We start from the raw sequence: 26262 nt of genomic DNA on the forward strand, positions 1-26262 counted from the left end.
AACTGCCTCACAGCTGGTCACTGAGAAAACAGGGGAGTAGTAAAAACTGTGGGAAAACCTGCAGGAATGTGGGAGTTATTGTATGTCTGAGATGCAGTGAAGTCTGGACAAAATTTCTTTATGATCCGTTTTAGACCAGTATCTGCCTGCAAGGGAATAGGATGGGAATTTGCATCCTCAGCTCTCACTAGATCCTTGGCAGACAATGGAGCCCAACATTTCTCTGCTCTCTGTAACAGTGGCAAGTACAAGAATGTGACACCATTGCTAAGGTCCTAGAAGTCTCAAGCCCAGCAAGATTTACAAAGCAAGTCCGCTTTGGCTTCTTTTGTGATGCTTTATGCCCCGAGGAGGAGCCTGAGAGAGTGCCAAGCTAGAAAAGGAACAGGGAAATGACAGAGCAGTTGTACACATTCAGTGAAACATCTGACAGATGTGAGTGACAAGTGTATATTGTGATGCCAGGTCACAGCACTAGTCAAACGGATTGAAATGTGGGAAAACTGAGGTTCATCTGACAGTGCAGTTTGTTCAAAGCCCTGTAAATATAAATAAGTGCTCTGTCTGCAAACAAAGCAAGCGCAGCCCGGGTAGCAGCTGCGGTAAGGGCGCCTCAGTCTGTTTCTGAGATTCCCCAGAGTCCCCACAGCAGTGAAAGCAGTTTTAGCCCCTCAGGCATTCAATGCTTGGCCTGTGCCAGGAGAGCATTTTTCTTACTTGGGGTGCTTTCTGTGCTGTGGACAATAGAAAACATAAAGAAATTAAATGTGAGGGTATTGGTGGTACTGCAAGAGCAGAGCGCCCGGTCAGGACTGTGGTGAATCAGCCTTCCCATCTATATGTTTTATATATGTATACATATATGTATATGGGCAAACCTTGTGCATTTGCAAGGTGTACTGTTGCCGTAGGGCCAGTGTCATTTGCTCCTCTGCCTTCAGAAGCAGCTGTCTGTCCTCCTGGAGCGCGTGAGTGATGTGCAGCTCTTGGATCAGTTCCAGCCGCTTCTCCTTCCCTTCAAACATCTTTAAAATAAAGTGAAACAACCAAGCGTATTAAACGGAGAATATAGATCAACACGGACCTAGTTCTCAGTAACAAATTTGTGGCTGCATTTAGGCAAACAGTGTTGCTGTCAGGTAAATCTTACCTAAACCCTCCTGCCTAGAAAATGAAAGTTGAGACCTGCTGTGGAACATAGATGATCCCTTGCTACCTTATTATAAAATAATTTTTTTTTTCATTGTGTTTGGCTTCACCCAGAACTCAAATCACAGGAATGCAGACCAGCAACACCAATGTTAAGTGAAAAGGGCAATAGCCTTCTGGATATCCTGTTATATCAGCCTCAATGTCAAAGCTTCCCAGTGTGAGCACTGCCCCTTCTCCTCAGTCCAGGGTTTTTAGGGAGTCCAGCAACAATTTAAAGCAATAAATTGGTGGGGAGGTTGTTGAAGCTGCCCCTGTTCCTATTATGGGATTATGTGGCCCAGCCCTTCCCTGACACTCTCTTACTTCCAACAGGACTTCCAACAGCCACAAAGGATCACTCAACCCTACTCACATCATTCTCCAACTGAGTCATGTATTTCTCATCCAGTAGTATCTGGAAGGAGATTCCTAAAATGATGGGACATTTCATGATAAGAAAATCAACAGCCCTGCAATGGCATCCAACATCCTTCTCACAGATCACCACAGACCCAGAGACAGCTTGGAAAGACTATATTCCACCTAAGCCATCTTCACAGTATTGCATTGTTTGCTAAAGCTCAGGTCAGGATCCCTCTTGGGAACAAACATTAAATAGTTAGTGCAAGAGAGAATATCAATTATATTCTCAGCAGGCATGAAAACAAACCTTCCGGAGGGGTCTGATCAAAAGTGATAGACTCGCTTGATGTAAAGCCTATGAGGCATGGCTACTCAATTGATTTTTATCTAGACCCACTTCTGCTCCACTGAAAGCAGAGTGATGGGTCCTGCACTTGCTGGAAATCATGGTGGGATGCTTCAGTTGCTCCTCATCTAAGGTTCAGCTCACCATCACAGGAAACTGGAAAGATGGTCCTGCTGGGATGTGGGAGGTTTCTTGTGCCTGAGATCTTGGTATAATCAAGGCAAAATGTACTCATGGTTCAGATCTAGTCCAGAATTTGCCATTTGAGTAACTCTACTGTGAAGCATCTAATTAAACAGCTGAGTGTAGGGGATGGCAGGAGCAGGGAGACACTCACAGACACATATAGGAACCTAGAAGTTCCTGTAAGAAATTTGGGCTGGAGAGCAAAGACTTCAGCCTTGAAGGACTAGAGATAACATACAGGAGGATATGCTGCAGAAGCCTCATTACCCTTGATTAGTGCTGTGGAAGAAAGATTGTAAACACACTTTCAATCATTCGCACCAGCATTCTGAAGAGAGACATAAACTAAGAGACACTGAATACCATGTTCTGAATAGCCCTGCCTCGGAGCAACTTCTGCAGATAGATAACTGCCAGTTCTCTCTCCTCTTCCTCCTGCCAAAACACAACAAATATCCACACAAAAATTAATTATTCCTTTGGAGACTGGGATTTCTATAGATTGTCCAACTATCAAAAAGTCTAACTCATATCCAGCTTTTTCTCAGTGGTTCTGAACATCATTCTTCTAAATTCTAGGGAAAGGAAGGTGAGTCAGAATAATACATACTTCCATGTTTTACAAGAGATGGGGGAGAAAGGCTGTATAATTAGATTCTATTTGAGATTTTAGAGGGTCTTTGGAGACGAGTACCTAATGATAAGGAGATGTTGATGGAGAAAATGACTGTATGCATTAGAAGTACTATTTGTAGCTTGACTGAATCTGAGTTTGCAAAATGAGCATCAGCTACATTAATTTAGCAGGTCAATTATTATTGAAGGAGGTGCAAGAGAGCTGGTAAGCATAAATAAAGGGCTTAAATTAAAAGGGAACATATACAGTTTTTCTTTTGGTATTTATTCCAGTGGTGACCACTAAATTTAAGACTCAGAAAGTGATAGTTTGGAAATAAAATTAATTACATTACATTGTGATTCGTCTCTTTGAGAACTTCACTGGCCTAGCATTATGTAACTGATACCAACTTGGAAGAATAAGGCAGCATAATAGGAAAGGGAACATGACCATAGGAGAAAAAGAATTTTAAAAGGCTTATTTTAAATGAAGGAAGTGCAACTGGCAGTGCTTTTTCTTGCTGAGAGGTCTTCTAGTCTGGAGTTGACAGTGGCAGAAGGAAAAAGCCCATTGGGTGCCTGGGAAAGATAAAAAGCAATCTAAAAATTGCAAGGAAGTTTTTTTAATAAAGAGCCTATGAAGTTTGCATTGAAATGTGGTATTTTAGAAGTGCTGGAAAAATAGGAAAGAGCGTGGGATGAGAGATGTGGTGTGGGCTTGAATCTTAGTCTCTGTTTTTTCTTAGGTGTTGAAGATTAAGTTTTCCAAATGCAAAAGGAAGCATTCCTGCCTTCCACGCCACCACCCAGGAGGACCAAAGCAGAACTAGCCAAAGGACTGCCTTATGATTTGGTATCTTCTTTTTTTCTGGGAAGAAGGGATGAATTTCCAGTCCAGTCAGCTGTACTGTACCACCTGGCTACAGTGTGCCCTTCAGGACAGAGTTTTGGAAATGGGGATGGCACATATACTGGGCAGGTAAGCCAAACTGTTTGGTTTCATGTAAACTAAGGTTTGGATCAGATTTCTGTGGGTTGTATTTTTCTGTATGCCTGTTTTTCAATGCTGCAAATGATCCCTTAGCAAGAGTAATCATCAGCTTCTCCACCTGCCTGCTACAGACAAGCAGGAAAGATTGAGGGGAGATGGAAAGCCTATCATACCCTGCAGGGAAAAAAACCAAAAAGAACTAAGGATATAGAAGGATCTAGGAGCAGGGTGAAAACTAGAGGGGGCTGGGAGAAATTGATAAACCAGTGAAGGAATTCAGAGGCGCTTTGTGAGCTTGTTATGGCCAGTGAGTGCATAAGAAATGACTAGGGGAGAGGAGCTGAGGAGGCCTGCAGTAGTGCCTCCACTGTCTCTATTTTCTTTTATATCCCTTGTGGTCAATGCCATCTGCCTGTCACTCTGGAACGTGTTCCTTTTGAGATCTTCAACTCTAGCAGGAAGAGGTTGGTGCATTTAGCAGTTGGTACTTATGTCTGTATGGCAGGAAGAGAAGCATTAACGACAGAGAAGAGCTTTGCTTCCAGCGCTCCTTGCAGCCAGCTGCTGGTAGGAGAAACCTTATGTGGATTCTGCAAGGCAAGAGATGTTAGTGCTGCTCTTCAGTGGCTGAAGTGGCCTAATTTTACAGATTGAGCTTTGCTGGAGAGCTCTAGTCTTTTATGTGTTCACACATAAAGATACTTTAAAATAAACCAAAAGTTGACAGAATTAATTTAGGTGGTATTCTAACATATTGGAACTCTTCAAAAAAATTATAATCTGTAAACAAGCTCAAGAATGGGGGATATCAACTGGGGGGTAAATCTTTCTGATTTCTTTCCATGTTACCTCAAATTACTTTAAAAATCTGCTAAACTGATAAATCTAAATAGTGTAAATGTACCACTGCAATACAATATCTAATACCTAGTTAGTAAAGCTGTGGAAAGCTGGAAAGCCCTTCCCAAGGAGATATTCTTGTTTCAGTCATCTTGAAATAGACTGTATAAAACATAGGACATCATACTGCACAGAGGAAGACAGCATGGATGATCTAGTAAGTCTTTCTCTCTCTCACTTTCATGGTTGTGTGATTCTCCTAAATTCACAAGTTTAAATGGTAATTGTGACTGATTCTTACTACATCATGAAAATGATGTTAACAAGCAGACAAAGCAATACACTGGGGCAACCACCTCTCAAGTACGTTACTTCAAGAAAGGAAAAGAATTTGCAGCTCAACTAAAAAGTTGTTTTTTCCTACAGCATATCACATCCCCAATGACACATCATTACTGCTATTTCAATCTCTGCAGAAGAATCATTTTCTGTGAACTGGAGCATGCTCATCAAAGACTTCATCCTGCGTGATGACAAGAGCTTCACTCCAGCAAATTAATGAAGGGCATGCTCGGTGCTAAGCACTCAAAGTCTCATTGACTTCAGTGGGACTAAACTTAATTGCTTTGCTGGATTATGATAGTGTTGTCAGATCAGAAGGTTGGAAGACACATAATAATAATGATAGTAATAAGATTCTGCCTTTTTGTTCCCCAAGAACAAGGGAATAACATGTCTACTAATTTATATATTTAGAAAGAAAGTTTAGTTAAAGACTTGGCCAATACATATTGTAAAAGATTTTCAATTTTTTGGTTGCTAGTATCTTCATAGAATAAAGAGAGACTAAGAGAGTCTTAAGAAATAGTGATGGCTATTTCTAACACGAATACACACAAAAAAGATGAAGTTCACTTCTTCCCATCTCTGGGCATTCCTTTAACAACCATGCAGTAACAATCAGGGATCAACAGAAAAAAAGGGCTAAACCCAGCCCACTTACAATTGATGGTTTTTCCAGGATTGGAGTGGGTGGCCGAGGAACAGGCTTTTCTACTTTTTCAAGCAAACGGAGGGGCTTCTTTGGCTCCTTGACTTTATTCTTCTTTTCCAGTAGTGCCTGGAATAGACATACAATTTAATGAGAAATGTGCTAGTGTTAAAGAAGTGTCTAGGAAGACTGTCCTGCTGAGTCACAAGGTTCAGACTGGACCCTCTTGCTTTCTAAACTCTTTCTCAGAGAGGAGTCTTAGCTTTCCAACTGGAAAGAAGAGTTCAGACCCTAGGTTCTGTCACTGAGTCGGTTTAAATACAGCTTGAGCTGGGTGCCTCCGAGAAGAGGGACCCCTCAGTTATTTTCCTGTGAGGCCTTAAAAAGTACAATCTATGACATAAGCTGTTCAGGCACCTGTTCACACAACAAGCATGTGTCTTTTCTCCAATCAAATTGTTCAAGGGTTACGTGTCCTCTTTGATGACTGGAGTTTTGGTGCAAGTGCTTTTACCTTCTTACACATTTTCATGATCTCTTTGTCCCATCTGCACCTGCATCTAATTAATTATTTTCCTATAAGATAGAGGTAAGATTCTTTCAAAACGTAAAAAATGGGTAGGTTGATCACAATTTAATTACAGCTTACGTATTACTACAGAATGGTTATAACTCTTTGCCTTAACTATAGGTATAACGCTGCCGGTTAGAAATGTTATGCGGTCAGGAGATTTTATGAAGGGGGTCACTTGAAGACTGTCTTGTCACTGTTCTGTGGCCCTTCCTGTGAAATGTCTTTGTATGATACACTGTTACGGTGAAGGGTTTAACCAAATGACCCAGGACCTCTTTCTTGCAAAATATGTTTTGAAACTCTCTGCCCATCGGCAACTGGCCCACAGCAGCTGTAGAGTGGACTAAGGGCAAAAGGGAAACTAACTTGCCTGACAACTTCCTTCTACCAAGAAAATCCACAAGCCCATTAAGAGTGGGTTTTATCTTTCTCATAGCTGTTCAGTGGCAGGTGCCAGACCTTGTCAGCCAAAGCAGGCTCGGAGTGGAAATGCACCACAGCCTCTACTCTTTCAAGACACTTTCAAACTATGTAGAGAGCCAAAGTCCTGCCAACTTCTCATCGCAAGCTACAGGATATTCAGATAATCATTTCAACTGTACGGCAACACTTGCCTCCTGTAGGACATCACACTTTGGCTCGCACAGAAAAGGGAAAAGAGTATGTATATTTAAAGCTCCTTCCAAATTATAATCCTGCTGCTGTATGGGTTGAATCTATAGTCTTTATTACTGAAAGAACAGACGTACTCTAGCAAGGAAAAGCGTGCCTTTTCCTTTTCACGTTTGCTATCTTTCAAATATTCAAATACAATAATATTTCACTAGTGAGGGAAATCAAAGAAAAACTTAAGAAAAAATATCCCATGCTGAATTTCTCCCTCCAGTATCAGGAAATTGATGGCACTTGCACAGAATATAATTGTGAAATTAACAAAGTTTCAAAACTCCAGTGATCATTGTACAAAACTCTTCTTGCATATTGGATCTGATCTTTCAGGCCAGGATAATTAATTGCTCCAGAAAAGGAGAGAGATTTCTAGTTAGGGGGTTAAATGCTTTATTATTGAAAACTCCAGAAATGGACTATGTTAATAATGCAAGAATCAAAGCCTATAAACTGCTTATAAGTCACGTTAAATGGTTATAGCTCAAAAATGTTGAGAGATTTTCTGAACTGTTTCTTGTATTTGATGACCTTAGAGCTCTCTGGCATGAAGATTATAACAGTGCTTGCTATGATTTATAAGGTGTTTTGCATGATGGGGGGAGAAATTGAAATAAAAAAGCTGCTCTAATTGTGATTCTTTTGAAAACAATGGCTCCTATGTTTATTAGTACAATGTTGCATTCATAAGAATTTTTCTAATAAAACCTTAGCCTCAAAAAGTTTTTCTTGCTGGCCAGAATAAAAAAACCCAACCAGAATAACAACTTTTAAAGACAAAAAAATCTATAAGCACTTCTGACAAGAAGTAATTCTTAATAATGTAGATTTCAGAAACATTGCAGTTCCCAGAAGTGGTCTTAATGTTTTCATGTCAGCCCAGTCTAATGCCTGCTTTGCTATCTTTACTAAGTCAAAGATGCTTACCATTTGATTTGTCTTATCTGAGGTTTTAAGTTATTTTAACACTTTAATGAAAGAAAAGATGGGGTTTTTGCATTAACTGGTTCTGCCTAACTCAACAAGTTACCATTTTTCGAAACAGGGAAACCAGGGCCCAAAAATCAATGTAAAATCCTTTCTTTAAAAGAAAAAAAGTGCTAAATTTCTGAACAACATACTTCAAATGTTACTGCCTGCACATCATGCTCTAATTTTTCTGAGACAGACTACATTACTTTTTTCAGGTAATAGGTTTGGAGTCATGGTATAATCTGATTGGATTGGACAGTGAAGGATCACCATCTCCTTTTCATTCTCCTGGCAAATGCAGTGAACGGCAAACGGCACCCATCTTTTGGCTGTACACTTTAGCTTCTTTGCTAGCTTCTGATAGAAGCAGAACTCTTGACAGGATAGTGACCTGAGGAACAATGCTCCATTCAAAAGAAATCATTCTTTAGATTCCTTCCGTATCTTCTCTGTGATCCTCTCCTTTTCACAAGATGCTAGGTATATGTTATTTTTATGTACAGCACAGAGTATACAGCCATGTTTCTCTTTCTTCCTTTTTGCTTGCAAATGAAGAAGGTGAGATCATCAAGGATGGACTGACCACCTACTTTGCAATGAAGCATGGCTGCTGCACCTTGGTTGATCAAGACTGACATAATAGCTCTTAGAGCTTGTCTGAGCATGAGCCAACTAACACTGAGCTGGAGATCTGTTCTTGGTGAAATAACTGCTTGAACAGGTTTTCCTACGCTTTGAAGTTGGCAGAGATTTTCTCCAGAGACATTCTTGCCCCCCCCCCCCAATTTCTCCACCTCCTTCCAGCAACTGGATAAAGGAAAACAGACGTGATGAGAGTTTTACTTAATGCTGAGGTGAAAAATTCTTCTTCTGACATCATCTTGATCCAACACTTTGGAACTACTTGACATTTCACCCCTCTTGAGTCAGCAGAGCATACAGGGTCACCCTAAAGTCATGCATTGTTCTGCAGTGGGATTTCTTCTAGCTGCTCCTCCATTCCTTGGTGTGTTCAGTTACCTAGTTGTAGCTGTATCAGTAGGCTATCTCCTTAATGCCTTGGATTGTCACACAAGGCTGTCTATATAATGGCTCACTTACATTCCTTAAAGCACCATCATGAGCACTGGCTAGGAACTAGATCTTCTTGTCCTTTTACAGATCTAGCTTAAGATACAGATGGGTTTTTACTGTAAAACTTGGGTCACTCCTGGTTTTGCCATGGTCTCTTGTTTTAGAGAATTACTCAAAGAATACTGAGTGTACATAATCCTCCCGCAAGAGATTCAGGGTGGTCCTCAAAAAGTCTGTTTCCAAAATCACTCATTTTTGGCTTAGTTTCAAAGCTGGAAGAAGCTGTCCTTATTCTCAAGAGGACACAGCTCCTTTTTGTAGTTCCTTGAATAATTGCTTACACCTCCTTACAAGCTTTAAGCTTAGGAAAACCCTGAATATGGCAAACCAAGAGGAACATAATGAGGAGGACCAGTCATCTTGCCACTTTTTTGGCCAGAGAAGCAAGCCTTGAAAATGTCCTTTATTAAAATTAATTACTCCTGAAGTCAAAATCTAGCATTCCTCTATTCATTCTATTTGCCACCTCCTTCCACAGACTATCCAGGGAAAATGAAAGAAACTCATTCTAGAGCTAGATCACTCTGTACTCTCTGAATTTTCTAGACTCTGCTTTATTTCTAGGATTATGGAAGAAAATGTCTAGATGAAGTGTGCTAGGACCACACTAAAAAGCGGCTTTTGAAGGGAAAATTGGTCTAGCTGCTCAGCTATTGAAATAATGCAAAGCAACACAGTGCCCTTCTGAGCTGATCCCTAATTGCCTGCTTTAAACCTCTTTCATACTGCGTGTGACGGAGGTTGTTGGCACGACCGGGACTGCTTATGCCAAGTGGTCCGACAGCTGTCCTCTCAAGTGCTAAATTCTGGTAACTCAAGTACTCTGCACCCTTTACTGCCCTGTTCCTGACAGCTCCAGTAGCTGATGAGGTGGAGCTGTCAGAGAGGCCCTGCTAAGCCAAAACATGCTATAGCCACCAAACTTAAGAAGGAAAAGCCTCTGATGGGAGAAGTGACCAGTAAGAGCACCACAGAGCTCAAGTGCTAATTAGGGCAGTAACTTCTTGTCGCTCTGAACAGAATGTTTAAATCTAACAGTGGCTGAGGCAGCCTTGGTGTTTCACAGTGTCAATATTTTCTGTCTGCCTGGACCAACCATCTAAAAGCAGCAGTTAAATTTTGCATAATGGATTTATCCTCTTTGCCTGCAAAAGAAATGCTTTGTGATCCTAAAAGAAAATCAGTTTTGCTTTCTCATGGTGGGTAAATGAGTATTAGTTATATATTAGCCCCTCACTTGATATAAATCGGTGTAGAGCAATGGTCTACACTGATTTAGGAAAGAAAATATGCAGAATTGTCTGCTTTTGTTCTGCATTCCATCTCCCTTTGGCCACCAATTTTTCTATGAATAGAGACATTATTGTGTGAGCAGCCAGCATTAGGGCATACTTCTTCTCTGTGACTACAGTTTAGACACTCCGCTGTAGTCTTTCAAACCATGAGAACTATTTTGAACAAAGAGAATACAATTGCTATAATTGGAATTCAGCTCTGAAAGCCTGGGCTAATGTTCTGCTGCCTATGAGAACCGTGTTATGATCCAGATTATACATAGTCACTACTTGAATTTTATACAAAAAGCACCCAAACCCCTTCAATACTGTCTTCTCTAAAACTGTAGTGAATTGACGTCCTTAGTTCTTGAACAATTCCTGTAGCAGTCAAATTTTCTTTGAAAATTTTCCTTCTGAATAATGATGATGCAATGTTTCATCTTTTATAAGATCCAATGGAAATTAAATTTGAGATATGATTCATTTTTCAGAACAAGATTTCAATTTAAAATTCATTAGCAGAAAGTTACTGTCTGCATTGAGAGTATTATTAAATTACACTAAAACAAGAAAGCTACATACATAATTTCCAATTATGAAATATTTCTTCACTAAATAAAGCATACGTGAAAGTTGCCAAGCTTTACAAATGAAATTCAATATTTTTCAGAGATACAGCAGCCAGCCAAGAATACGCCTGATTTTAAAAAAGATAACCCTCAACAACATCACAAGAAGCGTACTTAAAAGTACATGTAATTTACAAATATTGTGATTGTAGATGCAAATGAGGCACTTTCCTCAGTGGTTAATTGCATATATGGTCACCTCATCTGCATGAACAGTTGTGATAAATTAAGATATGCAAAACACTATTAGCATGTTTGCAAATCAGATGCTGTTGTAGGGAACAACAGTGATGTGCATCCACCATTCAGATCCAATTTTATGAGTGGGGTCATGTTAAGAATGCTTTGCTGCAGGTGTTTTTACAATATGTACTTAAAAAGTACATTTCTAAAAATGTACGGAATTTTTAGAATATGAATTCAGATTTGGTTTATTTAATTATTAGTTTGACAGTGTAACCAGTAGGCTTGCCACTTGTGCATTATAAAAGCAAGGGAGAAATGAGAATGAACAAGTGGCAGGAGAGAATTTCTAACTGATATAGTAAGTTCTGATCCAAATACCTGATCTGTAGGAAGACTGAAGCAGCTATGCTTCTTTTCTGTAGGGTTGGGGCAGAAGCCTAGATATTAGGGTGAGAGAGTACTAACAGACTGAATTCCAGAGCAGTACATGCCTACAAGAGTCTGAATGTTTGATCCATTTGAAGTTGTCTTACAGAAAATGTGAACTTAGCACAGGAAATTAGGAGAAAGCTTACACGCGTGTCTTCCCAATTGCATCTCTGAGCAGTTCAAATCTAAGAGGAACTGACATGCTGTTTGATGCAGCTCCATACCTGGTGAATTTGTGCCAGCTCCACCTCTAGCCTTGCTGCTCTTTTAATAAATCCAGTCTTAGTGGTAGCGTACTTAGGTGTTGGAGCTTTAATCTCGACCTGGGTGACAGACTCTGGGAGAGATGCTTCCAATTCACACAGTCCTAAGAAATACGAACAGCAATTACGTAATGCAGTAGTGGGGAAAGAAATTTGACTTTTGTTAATGTTTTAAGTAAATATCTCATGCAAACTAAGTTTTCCAAAATGCCTTACCTGCAAAGGTGTCAAGATAGAAGCTTTTTACCACGTAGCGTTCAGAATGGTTGTCTGGGAAATAACCAATTCTAGACAAAGGAGCGTATGTTTGTGATGCAAAGTCAGTATACTCCTTGATGATATCTCTTCTCTCCAGCTTCCCCATCACATTCTTCCTCTTAGCTATCAGTTTCCTGAGCACTGAAAAGGAAATACAAATGTGAGGAGGTTCCTCATACAAATAGTTCAAAAAAAGCCATATCTTTGGAAATTCACAAGGACTTTCACTAGTTAATATAAAAACATGACCTTTTGACCAGAACAAATGCTGGCCATGCATATCTATATTGTGGATGCAACACGTTTCATCTTGAATAAAGACTGCAGCCTTCTGAAAATAGAAATGGCTTATCTGAAAACTAAGTCTCATACTGCTCTCTCCTTGTCTTTCCAACTTACTTAGCGCACAGTCATGCTGAATCTTTTTTATTTTCTCTTCTTTAGCCTTCTGATGATTTTGCCAGTGATCATCCAAGCGCTTGGCATCCAGCTCATTCTGATTCTCCACTCGCCTCCACAGCAGCTTCTTTAAGACTTCCAGACGAACCTCCTGCAACCTGAAAGGAAAGGGCAGGTATGACCTACTGTACTCTGCAGTGTTCTGTGCAATGCTGTCATCATCAAATCCTACATACCAACTGACTGCTTTACACATAGTTCATACTGCATATCTCTTATTTAATCTTTCATTTTAAAAAGTGACTTTAGCGCTGGTGAAAAGCATTGTGGTAGCAGCCTCATATTAAATTTAACAAAAATATTCCTTTCCAAAATCAGGGGATTTTCAAGAAATAAAAGGCTTGTACCCTTCAGCTGACCTCCTAAACCTTCTTGTTCATTCTCTATTCAGCCAATAATTAAAAAAAAAAAAAAAAAGAAGAGTATAATTGGACTCCTACTTTTCTATTTCCTGTTCTCTAAAGGCCCACTCCTTCCTCTCCATATCGTCCATCATTTTCCTCCTCTTCGCGATTTGCGAGGTATCGTCCATGGCTGGAAGAGTTGCTTCCCATGCACGTTTTTCCCGGGCACGTTCAATCATCTCCACCTCAGCTAGTCCTGCTGGCAGCTCCCGACCTTACAGGGACAAGAAGCAGTAGCTCTTTAGGGGAATGGTGAATCTAGCAAATAGCAACCACCAAAAAGTACTAGAGGGCTGGATGTACACAAGCCCATATGTTAAACACAAGCAGGACTGTCAATAGCCAGCAGTAAATACTTCTAAGACCAATAAAATTCTACAGTATGAGGAATGGTAGGACCTGCAGTTGCTATAGCTTAGTTGACATTAACACTAGCACTTGATTCCTCTACTGCAGGCTGCAAAAGAGGAAAATCTTTTCCAAGAAGACACTTTTTGAGAATAAGCACTTTCTTTGGCATGTCCAGTGTCCGTCATTATTGCAGGTGGGACACTGGGAGATGAGAATCACAGATATATTCTGGGCCAGCAGTGTTTGTACTGCTTTTTTTTTTACTGATGTCTAACTCAGAACAGCTGAAGAACATGGAAAATGTTTAATGGTAATCGTTCCATAAGTAAATGGAAAAAACTGCTCCTAGTTGGTATTTGTAAAACATATGACCTTTTTATAATGAATGATCTCAAAACAATTTATAAAATGCTCCAGAACAGCACTATTAAGTAAGAAAATATCATACCTATTCTAGAAATAGATAAAATATTGTCCCTCTAAGGAAGACAACAAAGGAGTACCAAAGCTGGCAATAGACTTGAGACATGACACTGAAGAAAACAGAACCTCCTGTTAAAGACTACTATTATCATTTATCTTGGTTTCACAACTCACCCCAAGTGAGAGTAGCAAGTGTCAGAAGTTCAGGGATTGAGCCATGGGGCACTACATACTCAGGGGAATAGGGATCAGTCTGGGCTTCACCGTCCCTGTAATCTGTCTGTGTGCCCAAAGTTCGTAACTTGGGACCAAAGACATTGCTGTCTCTTAAGGCTGAATGGACATCAGGCTCTGTCCTAAAAAGAGATGAAAGATCATTTGTCACATTCATTAAAAAAAACCCAACAAACAAACAAACAAAACCAAACCAGAAACACAACACTAAGTCAAAAGTAGGATATCCAAATGTGTTTTGTTTTATCTTAACATTGCTCCCATTGATGTTAACTCCATTACCTTTAGTAAAAGCAGACTGAGGGCTACCCTGGGTCCCCTGAAACCTCCCTCCTCAGGTAGACAATCCAGAAACCTGGTTTCAGCTCTCACAAGTTATTACATGCAAATCTTCCCTATATCTATTCTAAAGCATTGCTTTTAATGGGCACAAAAAGTAATAGTTGAGTGTAAAATGAAGCAGGACTGCTTCCATTTAGCTTACATGTTTGTCTTTCTAACAATTCCAGAACACAAATTCAATTCTGATGTAAGCAGACTTCCATTGACTCTATTAGGAACTGAATTTTCTTATGACCCCTCAAAATTTGATCTCCAGTGAACCACATTAGACTACTTCATGGATGTTCTACACGCTGAACAGTACTTCAACTGTCTGAGAGATTGTAATAAAAATGTCATAAGATTTTCCAACAATATTGCTGTATTGGAGAATCTTCTTTGCATTGGTATTTCTTCCAGGATTCAGAGACACATGGCTTTCTGTTTCAGGCCTCACAACACATTTGAGGCACATGTCCTTTACCCAAAAAGCACTACTTATATACTGCAAGCAAATCTGAAACAGTCAGTCATCCATTTCCTCAAGAATTCTCAATGGTGAAGAAACCCTTACCTCTTAACATGCTTTTTCCTGTTGGTTTGTTATGAAATTTTTTTTCACCAGCTAAACAGTTTCCCAATCTTTTTCTGGTGAGATGTGACCCATTACAAAAGTAATATTCTAGAAGTTACTACTTACTTTGCCATTGCGTAAGCAACATCTAGTGGAAGCAGCTTATTATGAGGGATGAGAGGTCTGAAAGGAGAGAATGCAGACGTAAATCAACAATAATAAGTGCAAAAGATCATTATGGTTTAGAAAACCTGCAGTCCACTAATTTCAGTGGAGTTACACCAAGCTGTGTGGTGTTGTCGACACACCTGAGGGACGGGATGTCATCCAGAAGGACCTGGACAGGCTGGAGAGGTGGGCCCAGGTGAACCTCATGAGGTTCAACAAGAATAAGTGCAAGGTTCTGCACCTGGGCCAGAACAATCCTTGCCATCAATACAGACTAGGGGGTGAGGTATTAGAAAGCAGCCCTGAGGAAAGGGACTTCGGGGTGTTGGTGGATGAGAAGCTGGACATGAGCAGGCAGTGTGCACCTGCAGCCCAGAAGGCCAATCACATCCTGGGCTGCATCAAAAGAAGTGTTGCCAGCAGGTCCAGAGAGGTGATTCTGCCACTTTACTCTGCTCTGGTGAGACCTCACCTGGAGTATTGTGTGCAGGTCTGGAGCCCTCAGTATAGGAAAGATATGGACCTGATGGAGCGGGTCCAGAGGAGGGCCACTAAAATGATCAGGGGGTTGGAGCACCTCTGCTCCGAGGACAGGCTGAGGGAGCTGGGGTTGTTGAGCCTGGAGAAGAGGAGGCTCCGGGGAGACCTTATAGCAGCCTTCCTGTACCTGAAGGGAGCCTACAGGAAGGCTGGGGAGAGCCTGTTTAGAAAGGCCTGCAGTGACAGGACAAGGGGAAATGGCTTTAAGCTGGAGGGGAACAGATTTAGATTGGAGATTAGGAGCAAGCTCTTCACTGTGAGGGTGGTGGAGCACTGGAACAGGTTGCCCAGGGGGGTGGTTGAGGCCCCATCCCTGGAGATATTCAGGGTGAGGCTCGACAAGGCCCTGGGCAACCTGGTCTAGTTGGGGGTGTCCCTGCTGACTGCGGGGAGGGCGGACTAGATGACCTGTGGAGGTCCCTTCCGGCCTGGGCAATTCTATGATTCTACACTGATTTTCCACAACTCAGGTTCTGTAGTTGCATGTTTAAGAATTGTGCCTGAACATTAAGTAATTCTTTTCAATGCTAAGGAGTAACAGAGGCAGTTTCACCAGTAGGAGTGAGTGTTATTCTTCTCTCAAAGCAGAAAGTGGAATTGCAAAACAAGACAATAATTAAAAGAAGTTAGTTTTGAGTGTCTCAACATTTTGTGTATATTTCACTAATTAGTTTACTTTTTTCACTTCAAGCTTTTGAGAGAGGTTTTTTATTTCTACAACTTCTTGAAATCCTGAAATGAATTCCTACAATCAGCTGGTAAGGTAAGCTGTTTTGGACTTACTTAATCGATTGTTTCCTTTTTTGCAGTATTTTATGAAGTATCTTAAAAGTGATATGGGCTCAACAACATATTAATAATTCTTTCTTAAGCATTCTTATAGTTTGCATATTGCACTTCACTATCCATTTCCCTTAGCCTTTGAGAGAGGTTTTTTATTTCTATAACTTCTTGAAATCCTGAAATGAATTCCTACAATCAGCTGGTAAGGTAAGCTGTTTTGGAGTTACCTAATTTGATTGTTTCCTTTTTTGCAGTATTTTATGAAGTATCTTAAAAGTGATATGGGCTCAACAACATATTAATAATTCTTTCTTAAGCATTCTTATAGTTTGCATATTGCACTTCACTATCCATTTCCCTTAGCCTTTGAGAGACTATAAAGCTTAATTTCAAATTGCAGAAGATAACATCATCTTTGTCCTTTTTTTTGTTGTTTTTAAATAAGCCATAAAGAACTTCAATTTATTAAACTTGGTGCATATTTTTATATTTTTTAAGTGGACACATTGACCAATAGATGCTAACTGACACAGTAAATGTAATTAACAATATATGTGAATGTGACTAAGTTGAGAATGTTTGTATACTAGCTGTTGGTTCAGATCTTGGGTCCATTGCTGACCTGTAGCAACACTCTGGAAGGAGCAGAGCAGTCCTGCAGTAGGACACATTGATGAAAAGTTAATGAAGGAGCAAAAGCTCCCTTTCTGCTCCTGGCAGAAACTGGGAGTTAAAAGGTTCCTTCTTAAGGTGGCACCTTTCCAGGAGTCTGGAGAACCACGATGGCTTTCTGAGCATCTTCTTCCTTTGTGTAGGAGGATCTACAGCCCAAAGTTTTCTACAAATATTTATTAAGTACAAAATGCCTGGTACATTTGCTTATTTGGTAGCTCATTACTTAAAAATTCTGGCATAAAGTGAATTTAAAAAGACCTTATGATTTAAGACTTGGTTACCATTTAGGTTTTCTATAGCAGTGATCAAAGAACTGACAGAAAAAATAAGGCTCCAGCATTTATCTAGGTGCTCTTTAAACTGCACAAAAGCAAGCTTCTGAACTCTGTTTCAAATCAGTTCATTCCTTACCGAGCAAAATATTTGTAGCGATTCCTTCCACTAACTTCAGGATCTTCATACACGATTTGAGGTATTTGAAGAGAAGACTGAGCTCTAAAAGCCAAAATACAGCATATCATTTAAGAAGTACATTCAGAGGAATTCTGATCTTTTTTCTTATGCTTTTTTTTTTAATACCTTTCTCTACTTCTTTGGTTGCACAATCAAACATGCACATTACAAACTCCACAAAATCCCCATACTTATACAAGCTATTATATTTTGCTTTTTCCATACTTATATATATAGCAAAAGTTTGACACTTCATGTGTATTTCCCACTATGTGTGGGCAAGAAATGGTCATTCGATGCCTTTAATAAAACTTTCTTATATGCCTGTCATGAAAAGGACTGGCCACTTGTAAATGCTTGACATTGTAAAGTAACCTACTTTTATTGGGAACAGGAGGAGCAAGCTCTTTTCTTTGAGTGAAAAACTTTTCATAAGAGAAAATATGTGTAAAGGAGAAGAATGAGCAAAGGGGAAGTCCACCACTTTCTACCTTTGAAAAGTAACTAAAGAGATTTTGAGCAAATGTGGAAAATTTTAGAATCAGCGATTTTAATTTGAATTCTTCAATAAAGGAGAAAAATTAGGATGACCATGTGAATGTTTCAAAACCCATGCTGGAACAAGTGTATCTTTTGGCGTATCTTTTGCAAGAACAGCCTTTCTTCATTTTTTCCCCATTTTGAATTTAAAGTAGGCTGACTGTTTAAATTTTTCTCTGTTATATCTTGGAGGGTTTTCTTTATTTTAAAGCTTTGGAAGACCATGAGGCAGACCTCATTAAGGCAGTCAGTGAAAGGGGGTGGAATTGAGTCCTTTGAAAGGATCAAGATTGCTATTTGATTTCACAAGCACTTTATATTCCAGTCTTACTCTTCTCAACCTGCAAGGTGGTTAAAGACAAGAAACAGAACTTCTTTAAAAAAAAAAAAAAGCCCAAATCATGCCATTGAGGTAAGTCATTTTCTAACGCTAGATATATAGCAAGTCCTGAAGGTCATGTTTTTCGTAATGACCATTTTTGGCAACTTGTAAGAATCCTGACCTCAGATGTATGGGACTGTGGGTGCTGGAGTTGGTTGCTGCTGCTTAATTTTAAATACAGAGGTATATTTACAGAGATACAATTAACAATACATAACATTGCTCGACAGCTGGGATCAAAACAGAGGATTGCATGCTGAGATCAGTTGTCTTCAAAGACCTCATCTAAGCCCTGCAAACTGCGCTGTGGAACTTGGGGAACCACAGTATGGCTACCCACTACTGCAAAGCCTACAGAGAGATGCTTCATTAACCTCCGTGACATACAATTTACTGCCAAGGTAAGTTTAAAGTCATCTCTTCCCAGTGCTTTCAGTCATATCACATGACAAAAAAAGAGTGGAATGTTTTGAGAATGCAGTGCAGTAACCTGAGATACTTGCTCAGCACTAATCAACCTATTATTGTGAACTTGTGTTTGTAATTCAAATGAGTTAATTGAGCTGATGGCTAGTTCCACTAGCTGACTCTTTACATATCAGACTGTTGCTCCATCCAGATGGATTTGTGTCATGCAGCACAGGTGGGCAATTATTCTTATGATCTAACTTTATTAGCATAAGCTGTTCATCCTATTATGGTATAGTTATAGGCACAATGGGAACCCAGTGAAACAGCCCCTTTTATTCCACAGATCCTGCCTCTTGCATGTCCTTGACTTATATTTGCTGACATTGCTGAAATAAATGAGCTTTTATTCCTGGTAACCTTGCAGAGGCAATGCAACTGCAGAAGACAGCTGGGAAATATTCTATCTTCGGTATCAGCAACACTGTCAATCAGTGCAGGTTGAAACAGAGGGGTTGTATTTCTCATTTTTTGTTAATTTCAAGACATTTTGCAAATACATGTTGTTGAAATGTAAATCAATTTTAAAGCAGCACAGGCATCAAATAAGTTCCTATTACAAAATAACAGGCAAAATATAAGAAGCTACTGAGATTTTCACGTGCTGGGGACAGTTTTAAATGCTGAAAACAATAAGAAGAAAAAAGGCTCCAAAATTCTTACTTTATTATGGAAATGAAAGAATATGCTTTTGAAACCAGATGTGAAATCTGCTGTATCACTCTTAAACATCTTTGATTACAATTTGGCATGTGGTAGAACTCAGTTACCAGCAACCCCAGAGCACGTATCATCTGAAAAGCCCCTGATCTAAAGTTAGCTTGTTAATGCAGCAAAAACCTCTGGAAACAACTATCTAGGCTGATGCCTGGAGTCTTGAATAGAGCTACAAGAAGACTCCAAAAACCACATGGTGTAGCAAAACACATAAATGTATTTTTTAAATATTTGCTGAATCAGAAGCCAAAACTGTAGAGACTAAAGTTCAACTAAGAAACCCCTACACTAAAAATGTGGTGCCCTGGTTCAGGCCCCATACACTCCTGAATGAGCAGCAAAAGGATTCTAACCAGCTGCAAGTGCACGGGACTAAAAGGAAACAGCTCCTGCTGAAGTAACACCCGAGTCACTGAAGTCTTCATAACTTATCCAATCTATAAGAGACTGAAATAACTCTTCTTCTTCCCAGCAACCGCTGCAAAGCAGATAGCACAGGGGTGAAGGAATGTGCAACATCCACCCTGTAAGAAACAGATGGGCAACCATACTCCACAACAGCTGCAATCTCTTAATTTCAAGCGAAATATAAGTAGGAGCAAAATTGCAGTCATCTCCACTTCAGTGTGCATGGGTTTTTGTTGGTTTTGTTTGTATGTTTGTTTAAAATTATCCAACCACAGAACACTTACACAGCAAGCTGCTGAAGAGCCTCCAGGCAATGCTGAGCCCTCCCACTCCATCTTCGGTTGATAAATGGAGGCACTGGATCTTTGCCCTCCAAGAGCAGACTATAGCCTGGGAAATGGACCAAGGTACTAAACATGCTTCTTAACATTGGTGCCTTCACCTAATGTATGCATGGACACAAAGAAGAGAGGCGGTGATTTAGTGATTTCAAACAGAAGCAAAGAGATCAGAATTTCAGCTTGCTGTGATTTACAGGACTGCACATTTGGGATGGGGAACGAAGCGGCATACGTATGCTAATGATGTCAGCTGGTTAGATGGTACTTGTCAAGATGTGGAGCATACCAGACTAGCAGCAGATGCACAGATATGTCTTCTGGCTGTTTTCCAGTGTCTAAACTTATACTTAAAATCAAAGGGTCTAACAGTTCGTTACATAAAGAAGTTAGTGTGCAGTAGCTGTGAATGTGCAGTAATGTGAACTTCTAGCACATTACCCCATGTAATTCCCTCCTATTTTGTGTGTTCTAGAAATGAAGTAACATATTCCACTTACAGAGTAAAGTTATATTATTTTATACTGTAACAATTTTAGCATGCGTTAAAAATATCTCTGCAGGAGTTAGCACACAAAAATGATCACATTAAAAATCCACACCTTTCCTCTTAAGCACTAATTTCCCTGGGTAGATATGCCTTAAATCTCTAAATTTACGGCTGCCAATAAATCTTTGCAATTGTGACTCAAGTATAAGTGATGGAGCTATCTTGGCTTGAGCTTCTGTGAAGCCTGAAATCAGATTTGAATTGTGAATCGCCCCTTTCATTTCAGCAGGTGCTAACTCAGATGTGTATAGGGTAGTGGTGACATTTCAAGTACAACGACTGACCAGAGTGTAAGAGAAAGTCAGATGATGAAGATCTAGGCAACCTACTCGGAGTAGCTGCTTGCTGTGCATCAGACTGCATTTTTGTTTAATTTTTCTCTTTAAAGGGAATTCAACTTTCAAGAATTTGGAAAACCCTATAAACTAATACTATCACAATCCCTGTCCACCCCATTTTGTGATGCTATAGACTAAGAATTCAAAGTCTTATTGTTTTGTATTGCACATTAGGCACTTGCTGATTTGTATGCTTAAAATATGTTTTATGCAAGTCAGAGTTTGTCACCATAGCCACCTGCAACGTTATACCTATGATGTGACAACATTAGTGACAGTATGCCTGCTTACTTTGTCTGGCCTAAACTGTTAACACAGCCATGTTGTTGCAAGGATCTCTACGATGACAGCCAATGTTTCCAGCTCCATGTGTATGTCTCTCTATGGAGAGGCAGACAAACACACAGTTGTTTTCACGTAGATATAAGAAAGAGTCTGAGATAATGGGATAAGAGACATCCAGAAACATTCTTCAGAAAAATGTTTCTTGATTCCATTGTTGGAAAGCTGCCCAGGGATTTTCTCCTCACTGTACAGCAATGGAGTTTCAGAGTTCAGAATATCTGCCTTGCAGGCTCAGTCAAGTGCAAAGCTTCAAGAGGACTCTTTGTTTAAAATCCAATTCATTGTGCAGTTGTACCAAGTCTACTTTGCTTTGGTATTCTACTTATATGCAGCCTGCCCAGCCATCAATCACTGCTGTCTAGAGGTGTGACTGCAACTTCCACAGTCATGTCCTAGCTGGTTTTAAACTAGTTAAGGTGAATATTGATAGTAGGGGAGCAAATACAGTAGGGAGCCAAGCATGGCCAGCTACCTAAGGGCTTAGCTAAGAAGTGAAATTATGCTAACCTAGTACAAAGAATTAGGATGGGTTTGCAATCTTTACAGGCTGCTTAGCTGTTGCTACCTAGTTCAATTTAAACTAAGTATGCTACCTTGAGCTGTAGTGTAAGTATATCCCCAGGCAAGTGACGAGGCACCACGTGAAATAACATGTTTTAACAGCTCTGCTTGAACAACAGCCCAAGAACTGTCCAGTTCTTTTCTTAGATCTTAATAACATATACAAGCTATTGTTAACAGCATTTGGAGGTATTCTATTAAAAATACTGACACACAATTTAGGAAATTACTCAGGAAATGATACTGGGCATTTCTAGGCTGCTGCTACAGAGTCACCTTAGGCCAGCAATCATGGTTAGTCACTCTTTGTGTTAAATCTTGTTTTAGATAAAACCGCTTCCTTTGGTTTGTATTTTGCTGTGTTAAGAAGGCAGCTTAGAACTGAGACGGTTTCTACCCAGGTGTATGCATATTCATAAAAACATAAGGTGTGCATATGACCCATCTTTGGCCAACACCTACCATTCTATCACCGACAAGTTGAACTTGGACATTTGACTTTGAATGGTCCTTCTCACTTGATAGTGTGTACAGAGGCTCTGAAAGATAAGTGAACAAATGGAACTAGTTACATATGTGAGCAACCAGCATGAATCGGCAGGCTCCACTTCCCTCTTTAAAAGTCTGTCCATAAAAGACACTAGGAAAGAAAAAACCCTGAAATATATGTCTCCATATTAAAGAAGCTCCACCATCAGACAAATGAGCCTCAGAGCTGAAATGCTACTGTATGTGGAAGATGAACATGACTGAAGAAAAATCTACTTTTCTTGAACACACTGCCAACTTAAAACAGAAAATGAAGAATCATAGAATCATAGAATCATAGAATTGCCCAGGCTGGAAGGGACCTCCAAGGGTCATCTAGTCCGACCTCCCCGCAGTCAGCAGGGACACCCCCAACTAGAACAGGTTGCCCAGGGCCTTGTCGAGCCTCTCCTTGAATATCTCCAGGGAAGGGGCCTCAACCACCTCTCTGGGCAACCTGTTCCAGTGCTCCACCACCCTCACAGTGAACATGCAACAGAAAAAAATAAAGCATGGTGCAACGGTAATCAGTGGAAATCTACTGTACACAATGCTTCCCTGTGGGATATACAGCGAGTGCTGGCTCTCCCCCGGCTCTCACAGGTTTCACAGTCCCAAGCCTCCCCTCGCTCCTGATCACCCCATTACTCCTGCCAACCCTAAGGCTTTACCGCTATGTGGCTCTGCCCTTCTCCTGGGGAGGGTGGCACCCACCTTCCCAGCTCCAAACCTGCTTCCCCTGCCAAACCCTTTGCCGGTGGCTCAGTGACAGCCCCTCGGCCAGCTCCAGCTCAGCCCAGCCCTACCGCTTCACGGCCTGCGCGCCCACCCCGCCAGCACCTAACTCCCCGCCCCGGGCCCGGCCGGACGCGGCCTCACTCCCTGAGGAGGGATGTCAGGCCTGGCCGCACCAGTCCCCCATCCTCGGGGGCTGCAAGCGGGGCGGGGTGGAACGTTGCCCCTTTCCGGCCGGGCTCGGTACCGCAGAGGCAGTCGAAGGTCCGGCCGGGAGCCATTTGGCGGCGGCCGGCCCCGGGGAGCGGGGCCCGCACCGCGCCGGTCACCGTGCGGCTCATGGCGCCTGTGTTCCCATGGCGACGGCCGGCAGGGGGAAGGCCACTCCCCTCACAACGGGCCGTTACGGGGGGAGCCGCTCCCTTTCCTTAGAGGGCGGCGGGGCTTTCCCGGGCCTTTCCCCGGGGATGGCCCTGGCTCTCGGGTTCCCCTTCTCCTCCTCCCCGCCGCTCCCGGCAGGCTGCCGCTGCTTCCTTCAAACTCCCCGTAAACCCCGCTTCCCGGAGAGCCCCGGGGCCTGTGAGGCGGCGGAGCCCGCCCGCCTCCATTTTGTGCCGCCTGCCTGCTGGCTAGGGGCGGCGGGAAGCTGAGGTGGCGGCGGCGGCGGCGGCGGTGGGGGGGTGCAAAGCGTTCTCCTGCTGCGGCCTAGAAGATGGGGACCGTCAGCAGGTCTTCCATCGTTCCCCACCGCCGCCTGCGTGAGGTGGGCGGCAGGGCAGCCCCTCCGGGTTCAGCCGCGCTCCCTTCCCCGCTGAGGACTGGGCTCTGCCCGGTGGGGAGCCACGGAGAGCCCCGGTTGTGGGCTGCGCAGGGGATCAGGCATGGGGACGGCCGGTGGGTGGTTTGAGGAGGACTGGGAACGACCGACATGGCGGGAGGGACTAGGTGTTTTGCTTTTCAACAGTTCTTGCTCTGTTCGGTTGATGCGGTGCTCCCCAGTTCGCCTGCACCCTCGCTCAGTGCTAAGGAAAACTGATTTAGTAATTACAGCTGGGGGCTGGATTCAAGCCTGGGTATTCTTACTCCTGGCTCTGCTTGCTACTGCTTAGGACTTCTGCTGCCATAAAGTGGTGGAAATAAACGGCTATCTGCTTCCCAGAGAGGCTGCAGGTGGAGAGACCTGCATGAAGCATTACAAAGAAATACTACGCTGTTATTAAGATGCTGTTTTTGCAAGGAGGCAGCCATCATCTTCTATAAGGAACAAAGCCTGAAGCTTCCTCATGCTGTTAAAGAGGAAGGGCTAATGCTTTTGTCAGCCTAAGGAGATTTGGAGGCAGTGCTGCTGAGGCTTTTGGAACGGGACATAAAAAGCAGGGAAATTGCAAATGGGCCCTCTCCTCCACCCATAGTTTTGAAGCATGTCCCTTGTGTTAGTTATTTTGTGTATAGAACTGTGTCTATCAAAGAATTCTTCACAGCTTGTCCTATCTGACATAAAATTTTGACCCCTCAGTCCTTCATCACAGGAGAGCAACTTTACGACTGTGATTCCACATTTCTTGGCTCTGCCAATTCACACGTAGATATTTAATTCAACTTTGAATGCAGGTTTACTTGATTAAAGGCCCAGCGCTTGTTTGAAGCAATGTCCTGGTTTGAGTGATATAGGAGTAATTTCTAATGTCTGGGAAAACTGTACTTTTAAAAGACTCCAGTATCTGAATTCATTAAAATATTTACTTTATAGCCAGCTATGGTATTCAGATTTCAAGGTCTCAGTGTTTTTGAGCCTTGCCAGGTGCAGGGATGAGGAGGAGCGAGACCCAAGTGCTGGACCCAAGCTGGCCAACAGGATTATTTCATACCATGAATGACACATTCAGTATAAATTAGAAAGTTTGCTGTGAAGTGCTCTCTCTTCCTTAATGGCTGCAATCCAGAGGACTCCTTGCCTCAGTGCCAGACCCCAGAGGCCTTTCCTTCTTCCTGAAACCATAGTGTTCACAGTGTCCGATGTTTGCTGTCCACAGCTGGGAGTGCACAGCTTCCTGCTGATAGAATTGGCTGAGTATAATCTTTTATATTGGTATTGGGATCAATATTGGTTCTTTAGTGTTATTGATGTTAATTATCTAGTCGTAGTCTATTAAGTCTGTTTGCATTTCAACCCTTGGTTTTCTCGTTTTTTTCTGATTCCCCTTACTGGGTGGGGAGGGGTCATTGGGTGATAGAATAATTGTCTAAATGACAATAAATTGTTGGGGATTTCTCAAACCATAGCAAGCAGCAATTTCTTAGAGTGGTTGATCAAAGTGGGTTAATTGAAGACTCAGATGTGAGTCTGAACTAAGAAATGCCATCACAGCTGAGTGACATCTATAGGATGTTACTTGCCACAATGGCTTGATCATGCCCTAAAGATACCCAACAGGCTGTAAAGGCCTTCATTTTACTAAAAACCTTTACAAAGTGATGCCTTACTATAATTATTGACAGGGGCAGCAAAAGTCACTTGTTAATAGAGTTGCCCAGTATTTCTCATGATCAAGTTCAGTTTTCCTTTTTTGCATCGTATTTCATTAGAACTTTGTAATTTCCATGCTGAAATTTTTCCATGCTGGACATCTGCCTTGAGGTAACGAAGTGTGTGAAGTACTTCGGCCAAAAATCGTTCTTTGTCAGCTCCACACTCTCACATTTTTCCACTTTAAGGTTTTCAGAGATGTCTGGGTACTGGTGGCCCGGACTTCTATTTTTCTGATGAGAAAAGGAACCAGGTGGAAACCAGGTAGAGAAGGAACAATGGCACACGTACGTTAGTGAAGGAGCCAGAGTACAATTAAAACCCAGGACACAGCTTGACAGACAAGTACTCTGGAGTTGTGAAAGATCAAAAAGGTGCAGCCCCACTATTAACTTTAACCACATTAAATTGGTCTAAATGTAGCACCAATGTTGCCACCTTCTTCTGTGTTAACCATGAGCTGCCTGGTCCCACTGCTTCTGACCTGTTGGTGTTGGCAGCTGAAAGACTATGTGGTGAATCATCT

General features: G+C 41.5%; 1 protein-coding gene across 3 annotated transcripts in view; it reads right to left on the reverse strand.

Annotated features, from left to right (window-relative positions):
* Positions 1-23583, reverse strand: part of MAATS1 (MYCBP-associated, testis expressed 1) — a 32694-nt gene extending 9111 nt beyond the window's left edge. For 2 of the 3 annotated variants that reach the window (XM_014957108.1, XM_014957107.1), the window contains exons 1-13: positions 23457-23583; positions 22409-22485; positions 20099-20256; positions 17258-17341; positions 14807-14863; positions 13726-13907; positions 12814-12991; positions 12314-12471; positions 11873-12055; positions 11618-11760; positions 5539-5655; positions 2450-2521; positions 879-1025 (exon numbers count right to left, since the gene is read on the reverse strand). In XM_014957108.1, the coding sequence (XP_014812594.1) occupies positions 879-1025; positions 2450-2521; positions 5539-5655; positions 11618-11760; positions 11873-12055; positions 12314-12471; positions 12814-12991; positions 13726-13907; positions 14807-14863; positions 17258-17341; positions 20099-20256; positions 22409-22485; positions 23457-23550 (1650 nt within the window). In that variant the 5' untranslated portion in view covers positions 23551-23583. The remainder of the gene's footprint in view (positions 1-878; positions 1026-2449; positions 2522-5538; positions 5656-11617; positions 11761-11872; positions 12056-12313; positions 12472-12813; positions 12992-13725; positions 13908-14806; positions 14864-17257; positions 17342-20098; positions 20257-22408; positions 22486-23456) is intronic. The other variant, XM_014957109.1, reaches the window with a different exon arrangement.
* Positions 23584-26262: the final 2679 nt, after the last annotated feature.

The sequence above is a fragment of the Calidris pugnax genome, unplaced genomic scaffold (genome assembly GCF_001431845.1).
Source record: "Calidris pugnax isolate Ruff unplaced genomic scaffold, ASM143184v1 scaffold225, whole genome shotgun sequence".
Classification (NCBI taxonomy): Eukaryota; Metazoa; Chordata; class Aves; order Charadriiformes; family Scolopacidae; genus Calidris; species Calidris pugnax.